The sequence below is a fragment of the Candoia aspera genome, chromosome 1 (assembly GCF_035149785.1).
Source record: "Candoia aspera isolate rCanAsp1 chromosome 1, rCanAsp1.hap2, whole genome shotgun sequence".
Classification (NCBI taxonomy): Eukaryota; Metazoa; Chordata; class Lepidosauria; order Squamata; family Boidae; genus Candoia; species Candoia aspera.
In genome coordinates this window covers 73,436,873-73,459,658 of record NC_086153.1, presented here as the reverse complement: position 1 = coordinate 73,459,658, position 22,786 = coordinate 73,436,873, and the positions used below count along the sequence as shown (strand labels likewise).

Genomic DNA, 22,786 nt, shown 5'->3' with positions numbered 1-22,786 from the left:
AATGCTCACTTCCATTTTTAAACATCTGCTGTTCACTGTTATACCTACATTCTTAACTATAGTTTATAGAAACAAGCCAACTTTATAACCTTCAGATTGAAGTTTGCTTGTTTCAGGAAACTATCATAAATGCCAGCTCTACCATTAGGGGCAGAAGACCAGATATGGATCCCAGGCTCCACTGGGTTTGCTGCTGAAATGGCAGACCAGGACAAGGTGCATTTGGCTCAAGCACCTTGTCAGCTGAGGCAGTAGTCAAGGCACATCCCACTGTAAAGTATAAAGTATACTTCCTTAGCCTGTCAGTGACCAATCAGCTCCTGTCTTGAAGATATCAACAATGGGAGCCATACATTAGTAAGGGGACCGGCTCCTCTTGCACCAGTGCCTTCACTGGTGGGGCATTTGCAAAGCAGGAAATAATAGCTTGCTGCTGACCTAGGCAAATACCTTGAACTTTAACATAGGATGTGTGGGGCTGTTGCCCTGCCTCAGCCCACACAGCCTTTTGTGATGGCAATGAGAAAGAGGAAAAGGAAAGGAAAAGGATGGTTAATGGTAAGGAGAAAACAGGTGGTAATGAGAAGGAATGCAACAGGAAGAGTGAGGTGGCAGCTAGTGGGAGGCATCAAGCGGGTAATGAGATGGAAAAGAAGTCAGAAAATGAATGGCAGCGAAGGAAAGATGTAGATGGCTGGTGGTATACAAAACATTTTAAATTCAAATGACAGCAGATTCAAAGCTTCCTACTTGAAACAGACCCAAATCCCAAAATAAGCTATTTTAGACCTTTCAAGATGTGTTTTGAGCTCAAAATAGCTCTGTTTGGAGTCTGACATGTTCCATTTTGAGCTTGAAACACTTCCACTATGAATGAAATAGCTTGTGATGCACAGTAAGCAAACGTTTCAAACTTGAAATCAGGCATTTGGAACTCAAAACGTTTCAAATCTGAAATGTTTTGCAGACCCCTAGAGGTGACCTACTTTCCTTTTCTTGGATCCTCCTTCATTCAGCTGCATGTCTCTACTATTAGCCTGCTTCTTTTCAAGTTGTTTTTTTCCTGCCAAGCTGACTTTCCATTTCAATGCAGGAAAGTAGGACAGCCTTGAATGTCTCATGGCTGACCATCTTCCTCACCATTCAGAATGTTCATACATATTCCCAAACGTAACATTACCTCAGCCATGTTGTGCCAAAGGATTTGTTACTGCGGCCACAAAATCTCTTACTGCCATTTTGCTCTAATTGCTATATATTTGTAGCTAGACTCTTAACGTGTGAAACAATATGAAACACCCATTGCTCTTACAAGCAAGTATTTCTTCCCCTCCTCTGACTTTTAAAGCAGTCTGATACAGCATCTAATTGCTCTGAATAACAGATATAGTATCTTAAAAAATAACAACGCAGAAGGAAAGAAATGGTAATACTAACCCCTAATGACAAGAAAACGGTACTGGCACTGACTGCAAATGATAGCACAGCAGCCACAGAGCACACAACGAGATCTGATCTCAAGGTTTCCCTCTGTGAATATAATTTTTAAAATATAAAAATACAAGTAAAGACTCATTTGACTTACAAAATCAAACTCTTCTGCAGTTAAGAGTTGCATAATAATTACAGGAGACATGGCTTTAATCTTCTCTCCTTGCTGTTGTTCAGTGTTTAGGCCAATGAACTGACAAAACTTCTTGAACCCAGGTACATGGTTTATCTAGCACACACCCACCCACCCCAGGACAATTTAAATGAATGAGGTTATACAGGAACAACCCTTAATGCACTCAGGAGATGTCAGACTGGGAAGAATTTACTTCCATTTCAGACACAACCAACATGTTCACAATGGCCAAATAACTTCTCAGTTAAAGATATGACTGAGGACTGTTGTAAGGGGAAAAAAATGGACGAGGGGCAGGATAGACTTTCTTCAATTCCTTGCAGGCAGGAGCTAGCTAATGGGGTGCTGATACCAATAGGTGCTGTTCACAATTTCTTACATTCTGACATTTTTACATAAGCACGGTGAATAACAGTAGAACGATAGCAATGTGACTATGAATTTGGCCCGCTGATTCCATAGTTTCTACACAGAAAATGTCTCAAAATGTCTTACTTTTCTGACTAGGAGGGGAATGAAACTGAATGAAACTGAATTTTTGTCCCTCTTTAATACAGATAAATCTATGTGTCTTACATGTATTTCCTAAATTCCCTAATGAGTCATGAAAACCTCTGGAAGAACAACTCAATGCAAGCAATGTAGAGGGGAAGGATAATTTACCTTCGCTTATGGCTGTAGAGCACTTTGGATTCAAAGGCAAAAAGATTTTTTTCAAAGCTGCAGGCCAAGAAGCATAGTACTAATCAGCAAGTCCTAGAACGTGAAATCAGGCATTTGGAAAGGAATCACACAACAGTTATGGAGGGCAGCTTCAGTATCTCAGGAAAGGATTCAGCTGCCTTAAGGAGTTTCAGACAGTTTCTAGGTGAATGCCCCATGTACCCAAAGTACCTTTTTGCCTTTGAATCCAACCAAGCAATAGCCCCCCTCTCTGCTCAGTGGTGTGTCAATAAAGGTATACAACCAGCTGTGCCGGCTCCATTGTTACGGCTGCACTACATCATTAGCTGCCAAACAGCTGATCGATGTGCTAGACGTCACAGCTCAGCTCTGCACCAAATTCCCCAAAATTTAACAATCAACTCTCGCGAGCCGGTACAAGCCAGCTCTAGCATGCCATTTTCTCTGCTAGTGCTGCTGGTGAGGATCAGAGGCCTGCCATGACTGCTTTGAATTTTAAAAGTATTAAATCTAACCAAACATCTCTTGTAGCTTTTCAGTTTAAACTGTCCATATTTTCTAGAGAATGGTTACCAATGTTCAGATGGAAAAGATAGGGTAGATCTCTAATACTGTATATACTACTACTACCTCCACTCCCACAGTAAGCTCAAAGATCTGCTCCAATGGGAAATAAGAGAGGTGTGGGTGAGAAAGCAGGGCTTCTCCCTCTTAGCTCTCACATGGTACAACATTCTGTCCCCAGCGAATCAGGAGGAGTCTGGTAGCACCTTTCCCAACTAATAAATGTTCTTAAAAGGAGTCAGTTTTCCTGGGACAACACAGAACTACAGATCACACCAAAGTCCAAACGTATAAAAAACTCTGCATGGATGTCCCCAGATAGATGCAATGTTGAGCTGGATTTCTGCATGAAATGCTTTTACCAACCAGCTGTTCCCAGAGGTGTGCCTGGCCCCTTCTCTTCCAGCATTCAGGTAAATGTTGAAAACTTTTCCTTTTAAACAAGTTTTGGATGCTTAAGCTACACTGGGGTGCCATCATGGGTTGTTTTTGTATTGCAGTTGGTTTTACTAATTGAGGCTATTGAGTAGTAGGACAGCCTGTCAACTCTGACTCAAAGGCAAAAAAAAAGAGCGGCATAGAATTTTTGGTAATAAAAAAGATGCTTTGAAGCATCTTAAAACAGTAAAGAATCCCAATTACTTTTTTTTAATATAAGTTGGAGTGGGGAAAATCTGAGAGTAAAGAAGTGCAACAGCATATCCCTGAAACTGTTCTTCTGTCATTCAACAAAGAATCCATCTGGACCAGTTTACAGCTCTACCCAGAGATTTAAGCATTTTAAAACAACATCATACAATGGCTATGGCATTTCAGATGATACCTTCACAAAGGCCTCAATAAGACTCCCCCCCCCCCCAAATGAAGCCTACCACTGATTCTCTCATCTTCTCAGGAAGTGGATCAACTCGTGGTTCTTCAAAATGTTGCTTTACAAGGTGTGGAAAATATTTACAGTGAATAAGAGACCTAATTTACAAAACAAATGACAATCAATTAGGACATTAATTTCCTGCAAAGGAAACAATCCTAGGCATAGTAATTTTTTCTCCTAGCTTACTTAACTAACAATCTACCAGCTCAGGAGATGGGTACCACCCACTCAATATATCTCGTTTGATATTTTCAATAAAACTAGCATTACATACAAGAAATATAATTGTCACAAACCCAAATAATAAAAACTAGGTTAGAGCTCAGAGATGTGTTTTACTCAAGATGAGAGGTCCGTTGAAAACCATTGCCCCCACAGCAATCCCTTTGCCATGCCTGGAAAATGAGAACAGCAAAATCCTGCCCTCACTCAAAGACAGGAGCAGAGGAAGGAGATCCCCCCAGCATGGATTCTTCACTGCCGTTCATGGTGGCAATCCCTAACCTAACATCAGGACTTGCTGGAGAGCACTGCCACCACCCCAGGATACTTAGGAGAGGCAGCCATGCTCTCCAGCCAGCCTGGAGGTAAAGACAGAAATCACTATGGTGGGACCTGGCAGTGGTAACCAGGAGGAGCATTCCACTTGTGGAACACCTTCCACAAAGTCATTACTCTAAAATAAATGAAATAAAATAAAAAATAAAATAAAATAATAAATAAAATAAAATAAAATAAAATAAAATAAAATAAAATAAAATAAAATAAAATAAAATAAAATAAAATAAAATAAAATAAAATAAAATATGGGCTGCTGGTTGAATGATTTTCCACCAGACAAAGCAAGAATTGCATAGAGACACAAAGCTCTATGATCAGATTGGAGGGAATGGCCCTGCAGCAGGCAATTGGAGCCCAGCAGATCGAAGATCTCCCTCAAGTTTCTCATCCATGCAATGAAGAATGTTTGCATAGGGGAAGACTTATTCCATTTCCAGCTGGAAAGCATGAGTTTCCTGTCAGATCTCTTTGGTTTGGCTACAGCCTGCTTAAGTGCAGGCTTGCTTCAAGATGGATGTTCTGCTGTAAAGACATGACCTCAATGACTGGTAAGCTGGCCTTCTCAGAGCTAGGGCAAGGTGGCTAGGTGGATGTCCCTTTATCTAAGCCACCTCTGCACTCCTCTAAACACAAATGAAGAAAAAAAATGCAATCCTGGATGAAATTATAGAAAACCAATCACAAACTTAATGTTTTGTGTAGAAAAAAACCTTGCAATCCTTCTGGATTGCAGACAGATTACTGTCTCAGAGACAGACTTCCCACATTGTTCTGTAAAATCTGACCCATGTATTTTTCTCCACCCTCTTTTTAGGGTATTATATAAATAAAATAGTGTTTTGTTCTGTTTTTTTGTGAGAGGGCGATATCTACACCTTTACCAGACTGTGGGTTCAAGGGTCACCACTCCCATATCTGGAAAGCTTCCATCATTAATTCTGGATGGGGTACTGTTCTTCCAGACCTACTTGGCACACAGTCTAAGGATCTTCCTGGGTTCATGGCTCCAACTTGAGGGGCAGGTGGTCGCCATAGCCAGCAGGGCCTTTGCACAAATCCATCTTGTGCACCACTTGTACCACTTTCTGAATTGGGAGGCTCTGTTCATGGCAACTCATGCCCAAGACACTTCCTGGTTGCAGTGCACTCTATATGGGGCTGCCCATGAAGAGCATTCAAAAACTGCAGCTGATCCAGAATGTGATGGCATAAGCAGTTTTGGGTGCACAAGGGTACACCCATATAACACCACTGCCATGTAAGTTGCAATGGCTTCCAGTAGGTTTCCGGCTGCAACTCAAGCTGCTGATTATCACTGATAAAGCCCTACATGGCATGGAGCCAGGATACTTGAGAGACTACCTGTCTCTAGTACTTTCTGCCCATCCCATCAGATCCAGCAAGGTGAGCATGCTCCAGATCCCTTTTGTGAAACAATGTCATCTTGTGAGACCACGAAGGCATGCTTTTTCTGTCGCATTTTTGCCCCACAGAACAGCTTTTCCCCTGAGGTTCAAGGTGGCCCTGACCCCGTTTGGAAGGCCTTAAAAGCCTGGCACTTCCCTTGGGCTTTAGGACCAGCAAGTTTGTGGAGACCGTTTTGTCTTTTTGTGCTAATTGAGGAATTTTTTTTTACCTGGTGTCTGTTATTTTGTTTTCTGTTTCTTTTATATGTATGTTCTCTTTTTATGCTTGTTAGCTGCCCTGAATTATTTGATTAAGTTTAATAAATAAAACTACTTTACTACATAGCTCTATAGCCTCAGCCATAGTAACAGAGATGAAAAACCACTGGTGATGACTTACACTAGAACAGATGGATCACTGCTCTGCCTGCTCAGATGGTAAGAAAGTGCAACTAAAAGTCCACAAAAGGCAGAGAACAATGCTGGAATATGTTGAGCATCCCAGGGTTCCTATAGGTAAAGAGGAGACAGAGATTAAAGGAATATGGATGTCTTTATGTTATGCATTTAAAGGTACTACAGAAATAAGCTAAATATTGTTAACATGCTGGAATTTACAAAAATTAAACTGTTATTGTACATATTAAATGAACTATATTACATTTCGTCAGGCCAATGAAGTTGTGATATTTCAGACAGGGTATCTAATTATGCAAACCACAATTTAAATTTACATTTAAATAAATAAATAAATTTAAATTACACACGTTTTTAAATTACATAAATCGAATTTAAAATGAAAAGAGCACATTTCCCTGTTCTGCAAAGGCATGAAGTAGTTCTGAATACATTTGGAAGTGCAAAATGAAAGTCAGTAGGTTGCATTTAGAGCAGAACTTGCTAGGAAGATCTAGAACAGAATGATAGGGCTACTGTATGGAAAGTAGCGGGAAAAATAGCAAATAACCTCTTTCTTCTTTCAGCAGTTTATCACCCATCATCTAAGAAAGCTGAGCATCAACGAATATTTCATTACTCATCAACTAATGAGCAATATAAAAGTAAGCTCTCTCCAAACTTCCTATCTCTGATTAAATTAAAAAAAAAACATATTCCCAGGCAGCATTTCATAGTGAAAAGTTTTATATCAATTTACAGCTTGGTTTTAAAGCACTTTCATATATTTTGAATTATTTTTATATGTTGATAGTAGTTTGTTGTGTATATCTATGAAAGTTACTTAATGAATTATGGTATTATTTGACATATATACCTGAAAATAACAACTCTTAGTTCTTGTGTTAAAAACCCTCAAAAATAAGTGATCTGATATGACAGAGTAGTAGTAATCAAAGACTACCAGCTTCCATACTAGAAGAATCTGTGGAAGTTGTCCCTGCCACTTCCTGAGCTAATTATGGGAGTGGGGAAATCTAAGACAGCTCATCAAGAAATCCATTGGGCAGGAAGTCCTCATATTTCCTGACTAATCCTGATCTGCCCCAGGATTCAGGGGAAAGGCAATTCTGAACTCCCATATCACCACTAAGTATTTCACAGAAGATTTAATCTCACAGTCTTGTTATAAATAACCATATTATGAAGCTGATTAGTTTCCAAGAAAATTAAACTCAGAGAAAGGCCCACAGCTCAGTGCATGCCGAAGAACCAAACATTGCAAAATGTGCCTCTATCCCTACCGCGCAACAACTGGCACGCCTCTTCCTCCTTCACGTGTACCGCCTTCACGGTATCCCCGCCCGTTTGGTGAGTGACAGAGGCACACAATTTACGTCACAATTTTGGCGGGCGTTTTTGAAACTGCTGGACACCAAACAAGCCCTGTCCACCGCGTGGCATCCAGAGACGGACGGATCTACGGAGGCAGTTAATTCTACTCTTGAGCAATATCTGCTTTTGTCAATTACCAACAAGACAACTGGGTCGACATCGGAAAAGATTACCATTTATTTTTAAGAAGGCAGAATAAAATCAATAACTGATGAGGAAAAAATGCTGGAGCTGATTAATTTAATGAAGCATTCTATCCCACTCTTTCCTCAGAAAGTCTCTTTATCCCAGAATTATTTAGAAATCAGTAAGGTCCCTGCTTTGGGCTTACAACATGAAAATGATACAAAATGGAACTGGAATGGGAAAGGGAAAGGAGAAGAAGAAAACCCCAATCGCGATTCTTAATGCAAGTGCAGGAAACGCCATGTGGTATGCTCCAGATGTTTTGACTATCTCCATCAATCTTAGCTACCATGGCCAATGGCAAAGAAGTGTGGACATTGCAGTCCATAAAATCTAGAGCACCAAATTGTCTGCCCCATGTTACTGACTTAACTAACTAGTAGAACATATATTCATTACTTCAAGACAATTATTCAAAAGCTCAAGATAATAATAAAATAGTCATAAGTTGTCAAACATGTTTTTCTAGCCCTTTTATCTGAACCACCTATTTATTATCTTAATTGTGACCAAGTCTGGATGGTGAGATGCCAACTAGAGAAATGGGAACTTCACCTGCATAAGGGTGTTACCATGGTGGCTTGAGACACAACAGTCAAGAAGGCTACAGTATTATTAAAACTAAGAATGACAACTTGAATACCTGATGCTTGAAAAGCATCTCTGCATCAATAGATTCTGCTTTGTGGCACTGACCCTGAACTTCCCATCTATATCTCTATCTGGGATTTCCATTTGTGCTGGAAAGGTGTTTTATTAGCAGGGATGGCAATAGTCCTAAGGAGAAAAAGAAGTGCTAAATAAGCCCATTGGTCTTTCTTTGTTGAATGCAGGGCTCTGCATATGCTATGACGTTGCAGGATTGCATAAAGTCTGAACAATGCCATAGCCATCACAGAACTAAGAATCCACTTCATTTTTGGAAAAGGGAAAAAAAAATCACCATAACTGTTGTCCAAGATATATTTGGAGCATGAGAACAATTTGTAGTAACATATCAGGACCTGGATCCATTACTGAATAAATGTCCAAGTGATAAAGACCCTTTAGCAGAGGGTACTATAAATCAACAATCCGTGTGCATAGGCATAGAATACTGTTTGCACAGCTTTAAAACCATTGGATTTTACATTTCACAGGAAGCTGAATGTTATTTTGAATGGAAAACGTTATCATTCTATCTTCCAAACTTACCTCACATTTTTTGGACATTGTCATTTTTCTGTGACACCTGCATTAGTTTATAGTAAGAACAGACAATGTACTGCCCCAGGATGTCCTCATCTTCCAAAAACCATTTTTATTTTGAAACACTCTAACTATATAACAAAATTCAATAGTCTAATTCTTAAAATCCAGCAGAATAATTTCATGCCATTCCAAAGAAGAAAATACAGATCTGTGGTATAAGTGCTAAAAGTAGGATGGTTGAAGAAAAAGGGAAGTTCCACAGCCCTCCCCAAAAACCCAAGAAAAACTTGGAAAATGTTAGCTTTTCTGTTTTGTAGAAGGTGACCATGCCTCTCAGGCATTCCTCTCCCTGCCCCTTATAAAGAATACCAAATCATTGCCCCCAAGACTTGCTTTCTCCAACCCGACTCCCTCCATATGTATTAGATTCCATATGTATTGGATTGGAATTCCCAGCCAGTGAAGATCATAGAGACTAAACTGCTAGTTTGAAGAGTATGGGCCATACATCCATATTGCAGTGTTAATAGCTGTGTTCATCCGTTGTTCAAAGCCATGATTTGCTTTATCTTCATTTACTGAAGAACCTATAGTAGTTGAGTTTACTTATCACATTAATTCATAAACTATGGTTTACAAACCACAAGGATTGAGTTCATACATCATACTAACCTAATATGTATGTCTAGATTATAAATATGTCTCTGGAAAGAAAACACATTTGTGTTGTTTCTTGTGTCTGGAAGGAATACAGGCAGCTTAGCATATGCATTATGAATGTATTAATCATTGTCTGAACTGGTAGGAGGCAACGGTTTATGGCAAGTAAGTCCTGAATTGCAATCTACCTACCCATTCAACATTTAAGGTCATGCTTAAACAAATCAGGTAGAAGTCTTTTATAAAGAGGTATGCAAATGCCAACACTAGAATACACTGGGGTCAGGACATGAAATACACAGTATTGTTTTGGAACAAATATTCTGCTTACATATATCTTCAAAAATTCAAATTTTATGTAATTTCCCTGTGTAAATGGAAGGTGGACAGTTAATGTATATAATTTACAGCAAATATCTTGTAAATCTTTTACAGCATTCAGGGTAGCTGCATTATAAGCACATTTCAAAGCTCTAGGAAGGCCAACCTGTGGGCAAGATTGCTTATCTACAAAACCACCTGCCTGCTGTAATTTAGTTTATTAGCCTCCGGAAAGATGTACAAATAACAGGACATGTTTAAAAGGATTGTCCTTAATACTGTTTACCAAAGAGACTTTGAAAGTTCAGTTAACCAACAGAGAATACAAACTATATAAATGGGTTTCTGTTAACATTCCTATTCTCCCATCCGTAATCTCATTAAAAAATTCCCAGCTCCTCCCTCTTTTCCTTTTCCTTTTCCCTATCTTAACAAGTGACAAAGGCCTAGCTTGTATACAGCAGAAGGAGCAATCTGTATGGCTCCCACCCTGATGATATTTAAGAGTCTTTGAAAACTTGGGTTTTCCCCCAGGCCTTGGGTTACAGTGGATGCCGAGCCTCTTATAAGATTTTATCAGTTTGAAGAATTGCTTTATCTGGATTTACATAGTTCTCTTCTTGTATTTACCATTTTTAATGCATACTCCACCTAGAGTCTTACGAAGTTGGGTGACCATCCATCCATCCATCCATCCATCTTTGTACAGTGGATAACAAGAATATATTTCTCCCTAACAGCTGAAGTTGTGTGTAAGACATGGTATTCACAACAAATCCTGCTACCCACTTCCTCCACACCCTCCAGTGCAGACCCTCCCTTATGAGGATGGAAAAATCATGCAAATCAGGATTATATTCATACAGGTGTCTAGACATAGAAAAATAGAGGAAACAATGCCATAGTCACTGGCAATCCTAACCTATTTTGCTGTCAGAATCACTCCTCCTTACCTTAACTGCATTGAAGCAGAATGTGTACAGGACAATTACAGCTATAAAGCTTCGAGAAATACTGTACAGTGAAGAGAACATTCCAGCAGCAGCTGAAATACAGAAATCAACTTTTACTTCTTTCCATCTGGATATAACTGCTATAGGATAAATCAAAATGGTAAAAGCCCCCGCTTATAATTACCAAGGTTGTTTTGCCTGGGTTTGTTAAATTAAATTAGGTCATTCAATCAGATGAATTACTGGACCCAGAGAGACAAGAACACCAGCCTCAGAACACAAGTTAAACAAAACCACAAATGCTACATTTGCTATGAGACCCAGTAAAACACCCAATGCCAGAGGAACCGGTTAACTTCAAGGAACTCCAGCATGACAGCTGCCATGCACTACAGAAAAATCAGCAAGCACTAAGGGTATCTACCTAGTCAATGTAACTGAATGCCAAATGCAAGAATCCTGGGAAAATAAAGTATCATACCAAAACAGAACTTTTTATTCTATACATTAGTGGCCTAGAGTGCAGATGTTCCTGGTTTGAACTACATTTTAAACTTGCCTCATGTGATTTTAGGAGGTTCCAATTCCCACCAAATGCCATGAAACCTCAATTTCTTGGAAAGACTTCTTACTATTCACGTGGTGATCGTCACAATATATGCAGTTACTATAAGCCATTGCAGTCACCACAAACTAATGGTGAAAAAAATGCAGTTTCCTTTTCTGCATTGATATAATGGGTAGGAAAAGATAGTAACAAACAGCATCATCATAGGCATTTGCAGGAGACTGAAAGAGATGGGATGATGAAACATGCATCCCAATGCAAGCTCCATCTTTTACATACTTGCATGTTACATTGCAAAGCAAATACAAAAGGGTGGTGTTTGCAGGGTGATATCATCATGCATGTTTTGCCATTTGGGGGTTGAGTGCAGGGGTGTGCCACTGGAAGTTAGCCCCCATACCTAGACTCCCCAATTGCTGCATTTCTTTATGCTCCAAGGAGCTTAAGGCCACCAGTGACCACCACCCAACTTATGCTTTCCATCATTTGAAAAGAGTCAAGCTTCCAGCTCCAATGTTGCCGGGCAATGAAGTTATCCTTATTTTAAATTCTAATTCTGTGTAGTTACGTGCTTTGAAAAGTCAGTCTATGTTTGGCATGCAAAACACCCACACGGAACAATAGTAGGACTGGTCTAATGGCACAATTATCTTAAAGCAGTTTGTTCCAGCAGCAGCATTTCTGGAAGAACAAAGGAGCCTCATGCATTCTGAGATACGCTGCAATGTCAGTGAGGCTGCCAAGGCACAACTCTTAGGTATGCAACTGCCTGAAAGTGGAAAAGGTCCTGGGCTAATCATCATGGTCCAAAATTCAGTGATGCTGGAATAAAACAGGGATTTACTCTATGCCATTAACAGAGATGAACCACTGGTGAGACATTGCATGCGATCAATTTCTAAAAGAGGCACAGATCCAGTTGCACTGCTAAAGGACTGTTTATGTAGTCCAGATAGATTTTCCTGAGCAGCAGCCTGTCACCTAAGGTGAGCAAATGCAAAAGGCAAGGCCACTGTCATACCTGGAAGAGGTATGGGGACAAGAGAATTGTGGCAGAGGCAGATTACCAGTCTGAAGTTAACACACACAGACACACACACAAACTACAAAAATTTTCAGCTAAATTTGACCAGTTCTGGATATTCTATTTAACAATATACAGTACTTACCAGAACCACCAAATACCAGTATATCTATCTGTTCAAGGAGATATATACAGAATGTGTTGATTTGTGGGAAAAGACCAAGAAGAGAAATCACAGGAAAGCAATATAAAAATCCTGAAATTAAACATGGAGGAAGGAGAGGCAAAGACAGGGAGGGAGAGAAAGGGGGGAGAAAATGAGATTTGGTTGGATCCAAAGAACTCATACAAGAATGCTTTATACATTTATATAATTGGGATCCCTCCTATTATGCAAACAGTTATATATTAATGCATATATAATTAATATATATTAATAACTGCTTAATATACTAAAATATGCAACTTGTAATGGTAACTAATGCTACTAAGGGATCATCTGGTGGAAAAAAGGCTGGTCCACTAATTCTGGTTTTGCTACATTTTCTTTCTAAAACACAGCAATTTTAAATGTGTACCCTAAGCTTATAAACTAAAATCGCATGACCTATAAGGAAGATGTGTGGAGGAAGTGAAGGAAAAACATAAATTTTCCAGTGGCAAGACCAGGATGAATAAGGAAGAAGCTGACAGCTAAGGTCACTTCCTGGACTAGCTGAGCCTAACAAGACAGTGTCTTTTTCATCCCAATGGTGATATTCCAGCCACCCTCTGACTCAGAAGATGAAACTCTTTCTGAGTCAGAGGGGGAAATAGAAACTTGCCGGGCTGAAACCAGGAAAGCGAAACCCAGAGATGAGTCAGCAGAGCGGGAAGAGTCACAGACGGTGATTGGGCAGTCTTCGGAGGAGGATTTGAATCCTCCAGTAGGCGTGTGTGAACAATGGGCAGAAAAGCGTGCGAAGGAGAAGGCAGCCCAACTGGCTGCAGAAGGAAATAGGTGCACAAAAGATCGGCATAAAAGGCAGACATGCAAAGAGCAAGCTGCCGGAGACAACTGATCCTTCAAGCTTGCAGTTCCAGCGGACAAGTCCTTACCCGCATTGGAAACAGAATCTGAAACTGGAGAGGAATCAGTGCAAGTGTTTCCTATCAGAGAGGACTTGGATCCTGCATCTGCAGCCACCGAGGATCTTCTCCTTGCCAGACCCAGCAGTCTTGTGTCCAGCTTCGAACCTCCGTGTCTTCCTTGTGCACATTCCAGGCGCGCTTCCAGCCTTGCTTCAAGTTTCCAGCCATGTCCAGAGTCTCCAGTCTAGTCTCATCATGCTTCAAGTCCTCAGCCTTGCCTCGAGTCTCCAGTTCAGCCTTGCCATGCTTCTAGCTCCCAGCCTTGTCCAAAATCTTCAGTACAGCTTCATTGTGCCTTGGATCTCCAGCCCAGTCTAGCCGCACCCCAGTTCCCTGACATTGCTCAGGAACTTCACACCCAGCTTGTTGTGAACCAGGTTTGCAACCTTGTCTAGAACCTGAGGTCCAGTCTGGTCATGTTTCAAGTCCCTTGCCTAGTCCAGAACTTCCAGTCCAGCCTTGTTGTGTGCCTAGCTTCCAGCCCAGCCAGGAATCTCCAGCCGAGCCCAGCTTTGCTTTAAGTTCTCAGCCTTGTTCTGAGCCTCCAGCCCAGAGTACCCAGTCTAGTCCAGTATCTCTAGCTGAGTCTAGCCTTGCTTCTAGTTCCCTGCCTCGTCTTGAGCCTCCAGCCCTGAATTTCCAGCCTAGCCTGATGCCCAGTCCAGTTCTGCCACTGTAGCAAAGACTCATCCATTGGGTCCAGTTCGGTCTCGCCCAGCTCCCCGGTGCCAGTCTAGTTCTAGTGGTGTTCTGGATCATAGACATTCGTCTCGTTTCAGTATTGCCATGTGCCCTAGTTTCTTCCAGTCTCTGTCAGTGAATCCTGCTCTGCTGTTCTATTACAGCCTCTTCATGCAACCTTGCTGGTTTCCTCGCTATTACCCAGTTGGTCTTGATCAGAACCAGCCTGTCTCTTGACCGTAAGGACTTATTTATTGTAAATAGTTATTTAATAAAGAGTGTTTTGATAATAATTCTGCCTGGCTGCTTCATAGTCTGAACAGGACACCAACAGACCAGCATCAATGGTAAGCTGATTAACAAAATCAACTTATTAACTTAACAAAATCAACTTATTAACTCACACTCCTTTTCAACCCTGGAGGCAATATTAATTCTTCATCCATATACTGTATAATCCATTCTAGAAAAAGGTTGGGAATTAGTATTTCCAATCTGTATCAGTTTTGCCTATAGTTCTAATTAGTGATTCCACTCTGACTTACTTCTCCATTATATGTGTGCATGTGTGTGAGTAGTTTTATATATATTTGCATATGTATGTGCATATGTGTGTATGGATGGATAATACATATTTAGAAACATCCACTTCTAAACATGTATTATCTGTCCATGCACACATACACGTTTTTCCTAAGCCTAGAAGTGAACTGCAAAATTCAGGAGAGAGCAATTTCTAAATGATCAGTGCAGTATGATCCACATAATGCATCTTCCATCTTCTATTTTGAAAGATACATTTCAAGCTGGTTTGTTCTAAAATGATGTCTAAGAACAATTGTCAAGCATCCCTAAAAGAGACAAATACAGAATACTGAGTGTAGTAATTCATTGTCAAGATTTTGTGCCTGGTATAAAATTACACCCGAATTTGATAGCTAATACTGCAGTGTCTCTAAACCCTGAGAAAGTCCCTTTTTTCACAGTGAAGTTGTAAGGCCTTATGGTGGTCTGCAACATAGCCAAGGCTACATCTTTCAGCTTCCTCCTGCCAGAATGCCAGCAAATATGGCTGAAAGGAAGGGATTTAAAAAATGAATTGGTATAAGGAGATTCATGAGGAACTGTCTAGCAGAATGTGTCTCAACCTTGGCAACTTTAAGACATGTGGACTTCAACTCCCAAAATTCCCCAGTCAGCATGGGAGGCTGGGGAATTCTGGGAGTTGAAGTCCACATGTCTTAAAGTTGCCAAGGTTGAGCAACACTGGTCTAGCAAATAGGCTGGCTTATTTAGGAGCCAAACCAGCATGCAGCAGCAGAGGGAAAGTCACTCATCTGTATTATTATATTAAAACCTAAGGTATCATGGAAGAACAGCCTAGCAACAACTACAAAACCTATGAAAATGAGAGTAGATCATGAAATACCTAACAATGCCCCCCCAAAACAAAACCCAGTCTGAAAGCCATTGGAGAAAGAGGGGAGGTACCTCCCAGGCTCCTTCTTCTAAAAGAAAAAGCAATCAGGCAGCTATATTAACAGGGCCATTGGGAATCTGTAGAAAATTGTGTCTCGCAGCACTCCCAGACTGTTCCATTTCTTGGGCAAAAACATAGTTCTGTTTCTGATAATTTTTCCTAGAAACAAACCATATGTTACAGACTGGAATGGTGACATTTTTATTCCAATCTGCTATACTGTACATTAAAAATCACCATCCAGTTTGTGACTAGTAAGTTTTCAAAATAATTAGTATATGTATTTTGGTGCTTTACTATACATGGACCACCCAGCACCCAGTTACAGTACTAAACCTGTTCGTTGTATGTTGAAGTACGGCTTAGGGCAGCACAAGTAACTTTGGAAAAAAAAAGTCATCTAAGCTATTTTATTCTTGGAGAGATTCAACACTCATAATACAATATAGTACATATATTTCAAAGAAAAACAGTGGAAGCTATTAAGTGTCTCACAAAAGAGAAATAAAGATATTTTGGTGTGAAAATCAGCTTGAGTGACAAATCATGTCTAGATGCTAGCATTCAATTCTACATCTTTCCTTCACAAACACCATTTATGATTAAGTATTAGTCTATAGCAAAAATAAGTCTGTTTATGTAATGGGGGAAGAGATATCCCGTTATGCAGATTGTCTGTTAAATCTGAATCAGCTTCTCCACATGTGTAAAATGGGTGTGGGATTTCCCACATGCATACTCTGCATATTTTACACTCACTTACAACAGTGAATGGGATTTTATTCCTACATAAAATGGCAAACAGGATTTTTTTTGCATGCAGAGAAGCAAACCATACACGGACACGTTTTGCCTGCTGCAGCCTAAGTCTACTAAATCAAAGTCTGTTAAACTGAGATTTTGTTTGTTGTTCCAAATGGCAATATGAGAGGACTCTAAGTTTGGTAGCTTCAGGAATCTTTAAAACAGGCAAAACTACCACACAAACTTTGTGCCAGTGGTGGTTTCTGCACTTCTCTCCTGTCCTTCCCATTGATCTTTTCCCCAGGACCTATTTAAAGAAAAAAACTAACATAAATAAATGATACCCTTTCTGCTCCATTTTACAGTGGTGATACCAACACGTTCCACTCAGGGATCACCCAGAATCCTCTTAGAATGATGTTCTGAAGGGAAAGGACAGGGAGAGATGGGGCTCAGATAAAAGGAAAATTACCACCTCAATATTGGATAGAAATTCATGCTATTGATCCAAGATCCTATGAAATATTTTTCCTCAGGGAAATGCCCATCTGCCCTAGTTTAGTTTGGCGACAGCATAAGCCTGTAAGATTGGATCCAGAGTTAAATGGACTTGGATGCCATCAAAGTCATGGAGATGAGTTAGTCTTGCCTTACATCTTGTTAATTTCAGAAGGAACAAGTTCCACTAGTGTACTGTAGGTTCACCCCACTGTTTTGTTGGATTAAGTTCACATGAAGACTAACTTCACAAAACTCTAACCAAGGAATGGCATGCAGGCTACATAAGCATGTTACCAGGCAACCATAGGAAATAACTCAAACACATCTGCTAGTGTCAAAGGCTCATTCCTCAGCAATAATGGAGCCATTTGCCCAATTATGCAATCGTTAGAATGGGAAATTAAATTGACTTAACAAAAAGAAAAAGGGAAAAAAATGGATTATGCCCTGAAAATAAAGAGTTGATCGTTAACAAGCAAGGGACTAAATAACAAACTAAATCAATGAATGCTTGTTTGACAGAAATCCACTTCATTGTGAGAGGCTAGGGCTAGCCTTCTCAATCTGGCACCCATCCAAAATTTTGGGACTCCATACAGGAAACAAATTCTAGGAGTTACAACCCTAGCATACCAGGATGATAAAGGCCAGTAGGGCCCCTTTTTCAAAAGATATCAAACTCCATAAATTGAGAATTAATTTCACTATAAGTACTATGTATTATCCCTAAATAATCTCTTATTGTAAGAACTAAATTACTTTATAACAGTTGTTTTAAACAAGACAGTAATTGAACAGGTTTTCTCCCTTTTCCAATACATTCCCTTGACATACTTTAATATTCATAATTCAAAACATGTATCAAACATCAGTTTAACCAATCTAAATGCATGATACACTTGCAAAGTGTGATGTCTAGCATATATATTCCACGCTATTTTTACCTTTTCTAACTTTTTACACTGTGAGTCTCTCATTTTTTACAGTACATGCATTCTAAACATGTTTTACAATACATGCATTCTAAACAATCCTCACATTAGTCAATCTTCTATTTCTTTGAAAAAAAAAGAATCTACATTTTGTTGTGGTGGTGGTGGTGGTTTTATAAACTGAAAGTTTAAGAAAGATGTTTTAAAATACATTCTCCCTCTATTTGTAGGTTTTTTCCCCCTAAAACCAATTTTACAAATGGTTCATGATCAGAAATTGTGACTGAACCAATATAACATTTCTAATCTAAAGCAAGCATCAAAATATTAAAAATAGTCTAAACTTGAATATGTATATATTCAGTTATTTGCATTTAACTGTCTCCACATATTTACCAAATTAAACTCCCAGATTTTATGTGAAGAACATTCCAACTCTGGGGACCATTTTTTTATCCCTTAAAGTCTTACCCTAATCCAATATCGGATCCAAAATTAAATTAAAATCCCCAGCTGTAAACCAAAAATATTTACAAAACAGATATATAGACTATAGTTAGATCATAAAACTTTTTCCAAATTATTGGACAATCCCAGCTATTAACAGCTAAAATTATACCCATTAGTGTCCGAATTTCTTATGAGGATTTCTTCATTAAAGTCATTAGCTTGCTGGCTGTTTTTGAATTTTCAGTTACATGTATCTGATAAGCCTGCCTTCTGGCCAAAAGATGTTATTCACAAAGGGAATGGGAGGGTTCCCCCCCCAAAAAAATAACACTTCTGGTGTCAACAACTTTAATTTATGAAAAATCTTCCTCCTCTTAGTTTTACCTCCCAACCCTTTAACATTCTATGAAATGAATGTCATCATATGAGAAAAGCAACAAAAATATTAAACATATTAAAATGTCCAGGGTGGAGTTCAGACTGGACCCCAAATCCTGGTTCAAGAACAAATATTCAAAACTTTGAAACAAATCTAATACTTCTTAATAAATCCAGTAATCATTTTTTTAAAAAAAGAAGACAGGCAGACAGACAGACTCTGGCAACAATTTATAGCCATAAATTCAAAAAGAGGTACTACACATGCATTAATACAAAATGTTAAGAGGAAAAGAGAAAGGACAATGATGTCAATAGGGATGCCTGGTAGGGACATGCCAAGGTTGCAGACATTTCACCTTCCCTCCTAAGCTGTGCACATGAGGAAAGAAAGAAAAAACAAGGGACAGGAGGCAAAACCCTCCCCATAAATTTCAGGGATTAAATGTGTGGTAAGATAGAGATGTGTAAAAATGCAGTTTATTTCCCTCCTCCCTGATAGCTGCAAAAACAAATGTTATGGAATGTATTTGAAGACAGCTGGTACATAAAAAATTTAATCATACCGTTCCTTGCTCCTTCTTGTATTTCTAAAAAATAACAATGCCTCACAATGCAGGGAGCAGCCTCTTTTTCTTCCCCCTTTTCTACGATGCAGACTTCCTTGGACAGCTCTTTCTTCCCACCACTCAGCCACAAATGAAAAGTGATCGTCCATCACTCCTCTCCAGGTGGGAACTCTGGCTGAAACTCCAATTCAGATGGCAGATACACGGAGCACTATTCTTACCCCAGAAATTCCATCTGATGTTACCATTTGAGATGTTAGTTATTTTGAGATCCTTGTCATGCTACAAGCAATAAACCATCATCTTTCAGAATAAACTGATGCAGTTGATAAAATGGAAAAGAGATTAAGAAGTTAAAAGAACAGGGATCTAACCTTGAAGCAAGTAAGAAATTAATTCCAGCTTTAATTGCTTGAGACATAGCAACAAATAAAGAATTGGTGACTCGCCAAAAAACCATAAATCATATCCAAGGTCAGGCAAGCTGCAAAAAATTCTTCTGCTTGAGCTCATTTATCTAGAGCAAAAAGAAGCTTTAATAGCAGCTATTACAAAATGCTTTTGTTTCAAATAACTTAATGGCCTGTGGCAGCTTATTGTGTAGCTTCTAGACAGAGATCCTCACAATCTCTTAATCTTGTCGCTCTTGAATATATTCAGAGATCAGATTGAGATAAAATATTACAAGCAGCTAGAATTGCAACAAACTTAGTATATGAGGGAATGAATTTGGGCTGTGTTCAGATCTACCTTCCAAAGTGGTATAGAAACATAAAAAGTTTTGCTAAGCACACCTCATAGCCAGGAAACAAAGGTTATTTTCTTTTTATATCCTGTAATTTTTGGTTAATGTTGGATACTGGTGTAAGGAAATTTTATGATCCAGAAATGACTGTTAATTACCTTTAATTACAGATAGCTACTCAGACAGCTACCCCAGAAACATCATAAGGTACTAAGAAATCATTCATTAATTTGGAAGGCTGGAAAGCCTATCATCACACCATTTTTTTCCTATTTTCCTTCCCCCCCACCTCCTTCTCTATTTGCAGGTTGAGAGAGGGAAGAGTGAGTACTAGCAAAATAGGAATATTTGGCAGCCTACTTTTGCACAAGTAACTCACCTATTACATGGTCCCTGATTACCTGAAATGATTCAGGTGAGATCTTCAAGTCATAAACAGTGTAAATGGAAGAGCCTCTGGTTTTAGATCCTGCATCTAGCAATAAAATAAGGCCACACAATATGCAAAAATACATAGGCCGGCTGTATATTATCATCTGGTTGTGGCCCTAGAAAAGCAGATAACAGAATAATTAATACTGACATAAAATTCTTTCAAATACATAACTGCACAAAACCAAGAAGCTTCAGTCTTCACACACATCTCAAATACCCCAAAATAGCAGTATGTTAGAAATGTCCTTCATTTTAAAATCCAAATAAGCCCCTGCATCAAGATTTCTATAACCATCTATACAATACAGATTACAATAAAACACTGAACTCACCCTCTGATCAGAGTTCAATGTTAAGTTTTAATCTTGTTTATTTATTTATTGGATTTGTAAGGTGGTTTAATCATCAAATGACTCAAGGCAGTATACAGGAGGAGTAGGACCACCAAATAGCAAGCAGCCATCAGGAAATACAAAAATTAAAACAGTCATAATTTATTAGTGGGTTCACAAAACCCCATGGCCCAAGGTCTGCTAGATAAGCCAGATCTTAACTGCTAAAGTCACAAATGTAGTGACCAAAAGATCATCTCACTGCCATCCAGACTTCTCCAAACTCTGAAGATCTTATAACATTATCTTTAGCAATTCTTCTGAAATAGCCCAGCAATGTCAGAAAATGTTGGCTGCTTTTGGGGAGTGGTGGGAATGACCTAATTGCTGGAAAGGTCAAAAGGCCAACAAGGGAAAATACTATGGTGTGAATTTTCTCCCTGGAGCCTCTGACATTTGACACTATGAAATAGCTGCACAATAACTCCCAGTTTCCAACACTCAGGAGATCAGCCTGTGTTTAAAATTGTATGGCTCTCACATTAAAAAAACAAAAAAACAAAACAAACATGATTAAATATAGTTCCTCCATCATCTGAAAGCCTTCCTAATTAGGCTTAATGCTTAAGGCCATAAAGGTGAAGAAAATTAGACTTCTAACCATGCTTTCATTTCCTTGCAATTGTGTTTTCTTGCATTAGCATCAGGTTGCCCTTGTCAAAATCCCCTGAATCATAGCTGCATAGCTTAGTCAGTTGCTCAGCTCAGCTCACCTCAACAGAAGACACACAAATGTGTTTTGGCTAGATTAGAGTTTTTTACTGTTGACGAGAATGAAATCATACACAACAGTTGATTGCTTGCTGCCAGTGAGAAGATTTAAATATCTTTTATACCCCATCAGGGGTTTAAACTTAGGCTTCTTTCTCCTTCCAATGTAATGGATTTTTGGCATGATGCTCAGCAGCTGTGAACCTCAGAGGATGTTTGATGTTTACATAACAGCCTCAACCCTCACACTTATCATTCTAATACAATTCTGTGAAATATGGAGTTCAGTAAAACACCTGTCATGCCTACTTCAATAAAAATGTAGAATAAAATAGAATACATACATACAAGTTGACCTAGTACTGCCCTCTTCTGATGTGTTTAGCTTTATTACATGAGCCTTTTCCCACAAATCCAGAGCAAGACTGATGTTAACTATTTTAACAAGTATGGCAAGTATTAACTGCCTTGGCCAAACTGTCATGTTCCTCGTTTTGATGTGCCTGGTACATCATAACGGTTCGCATGCCAGAGCGCTGACACGCGTTCCTAGCTGGGAGGGAGCTGCTGAAAAACCTTGCACCGAGTACTCTATCTCTGTGCACTAAGCAGGAATGTGTTTGGGTTATCTTTTTGTGTCAAGGTCTTTTTGCCCGTTGATCAGCAGAACTCGTTAGGAGCGCCTGGGAATGTGAATTTGAGACGGTTGAAGGGGGGGTGGGACTCTGTGTGTAACGGGGCTATTTAGTTTGATTTTAGGCGCGCTTTTCTCATTCTCAGCTTTCTTTGTGTTTGCACTCTATCCTTAATAAAATCAGAACTTAAACTTTGTTTTTGAGTCTGAGCAATTTATTGGGAAAGACATTCATTACAAACAGACTTCAGAGTAGAAATGAAGGAAGAAAAAGTAGAGTGACATACAAATTAAATTTTAGAGAATCTCTTTCCAAATGGGGCATGATAGATCCAGTCCATTCAGATTTCAAGAGGCTATTTTCTTTTATAAGGTATTTGGGGAAGACTGATCTGGGTAACAGAAAGTGTCAGACTCCCTCCTTAGCTGGTTCAAACTTGGCTGAACTTTGGCATGGCATGGCTAGCAGGAGATCTTCATTGTACCCCAGGACTGGAATTATTTTAAACCATATATTGTCTTCTGACAATTAAGACCACTGTACTGCCCATATACTAAACCCTTTGGGGCTTAAACTCAATGCCTTTTCCCAT

General features: G+C 39.3%; 1 protein-coding gene across 1 annotated transcript in view; it reads right to left on the bottom strand.

Moving 5' to 3' along the window:
- PCNX2 (pecanex 2) overlaps positions 1-22,786 on the bottom strand; it is a 102,426-nt gene that overhangs the window by 57,728 nt on the left and 21,912 nt on the right. Inside the window, exons 13-18 of the mRNA XM_063306774.1 lie at positions 20,401-20,569; positions 12,556-12,666; positions 10,819-10,910; positions 6,117-6,226; positions 3,748-3,844; positions 1,438-1,530 (exon numbers count right to left, since the gene is read on the bottom strand). Of these exons, the coding sequence (XP_063162844.1) occupies positions 1,438-1,530; positions 3,748-3,844; positions 6,117-6,226; positions 10,819-10,910; positions 12,556-12,666; positions 20,401-20,569 (672 nt within the window). The remainder of the gene's footprint in view (positions 1-1,437; positions 1,531-3,747; positions 3,845-6,116; positions 6,227-10,818; positions 10,911-12,555; positions 12,667-20,400; positions 20,570-22,786) is intronic.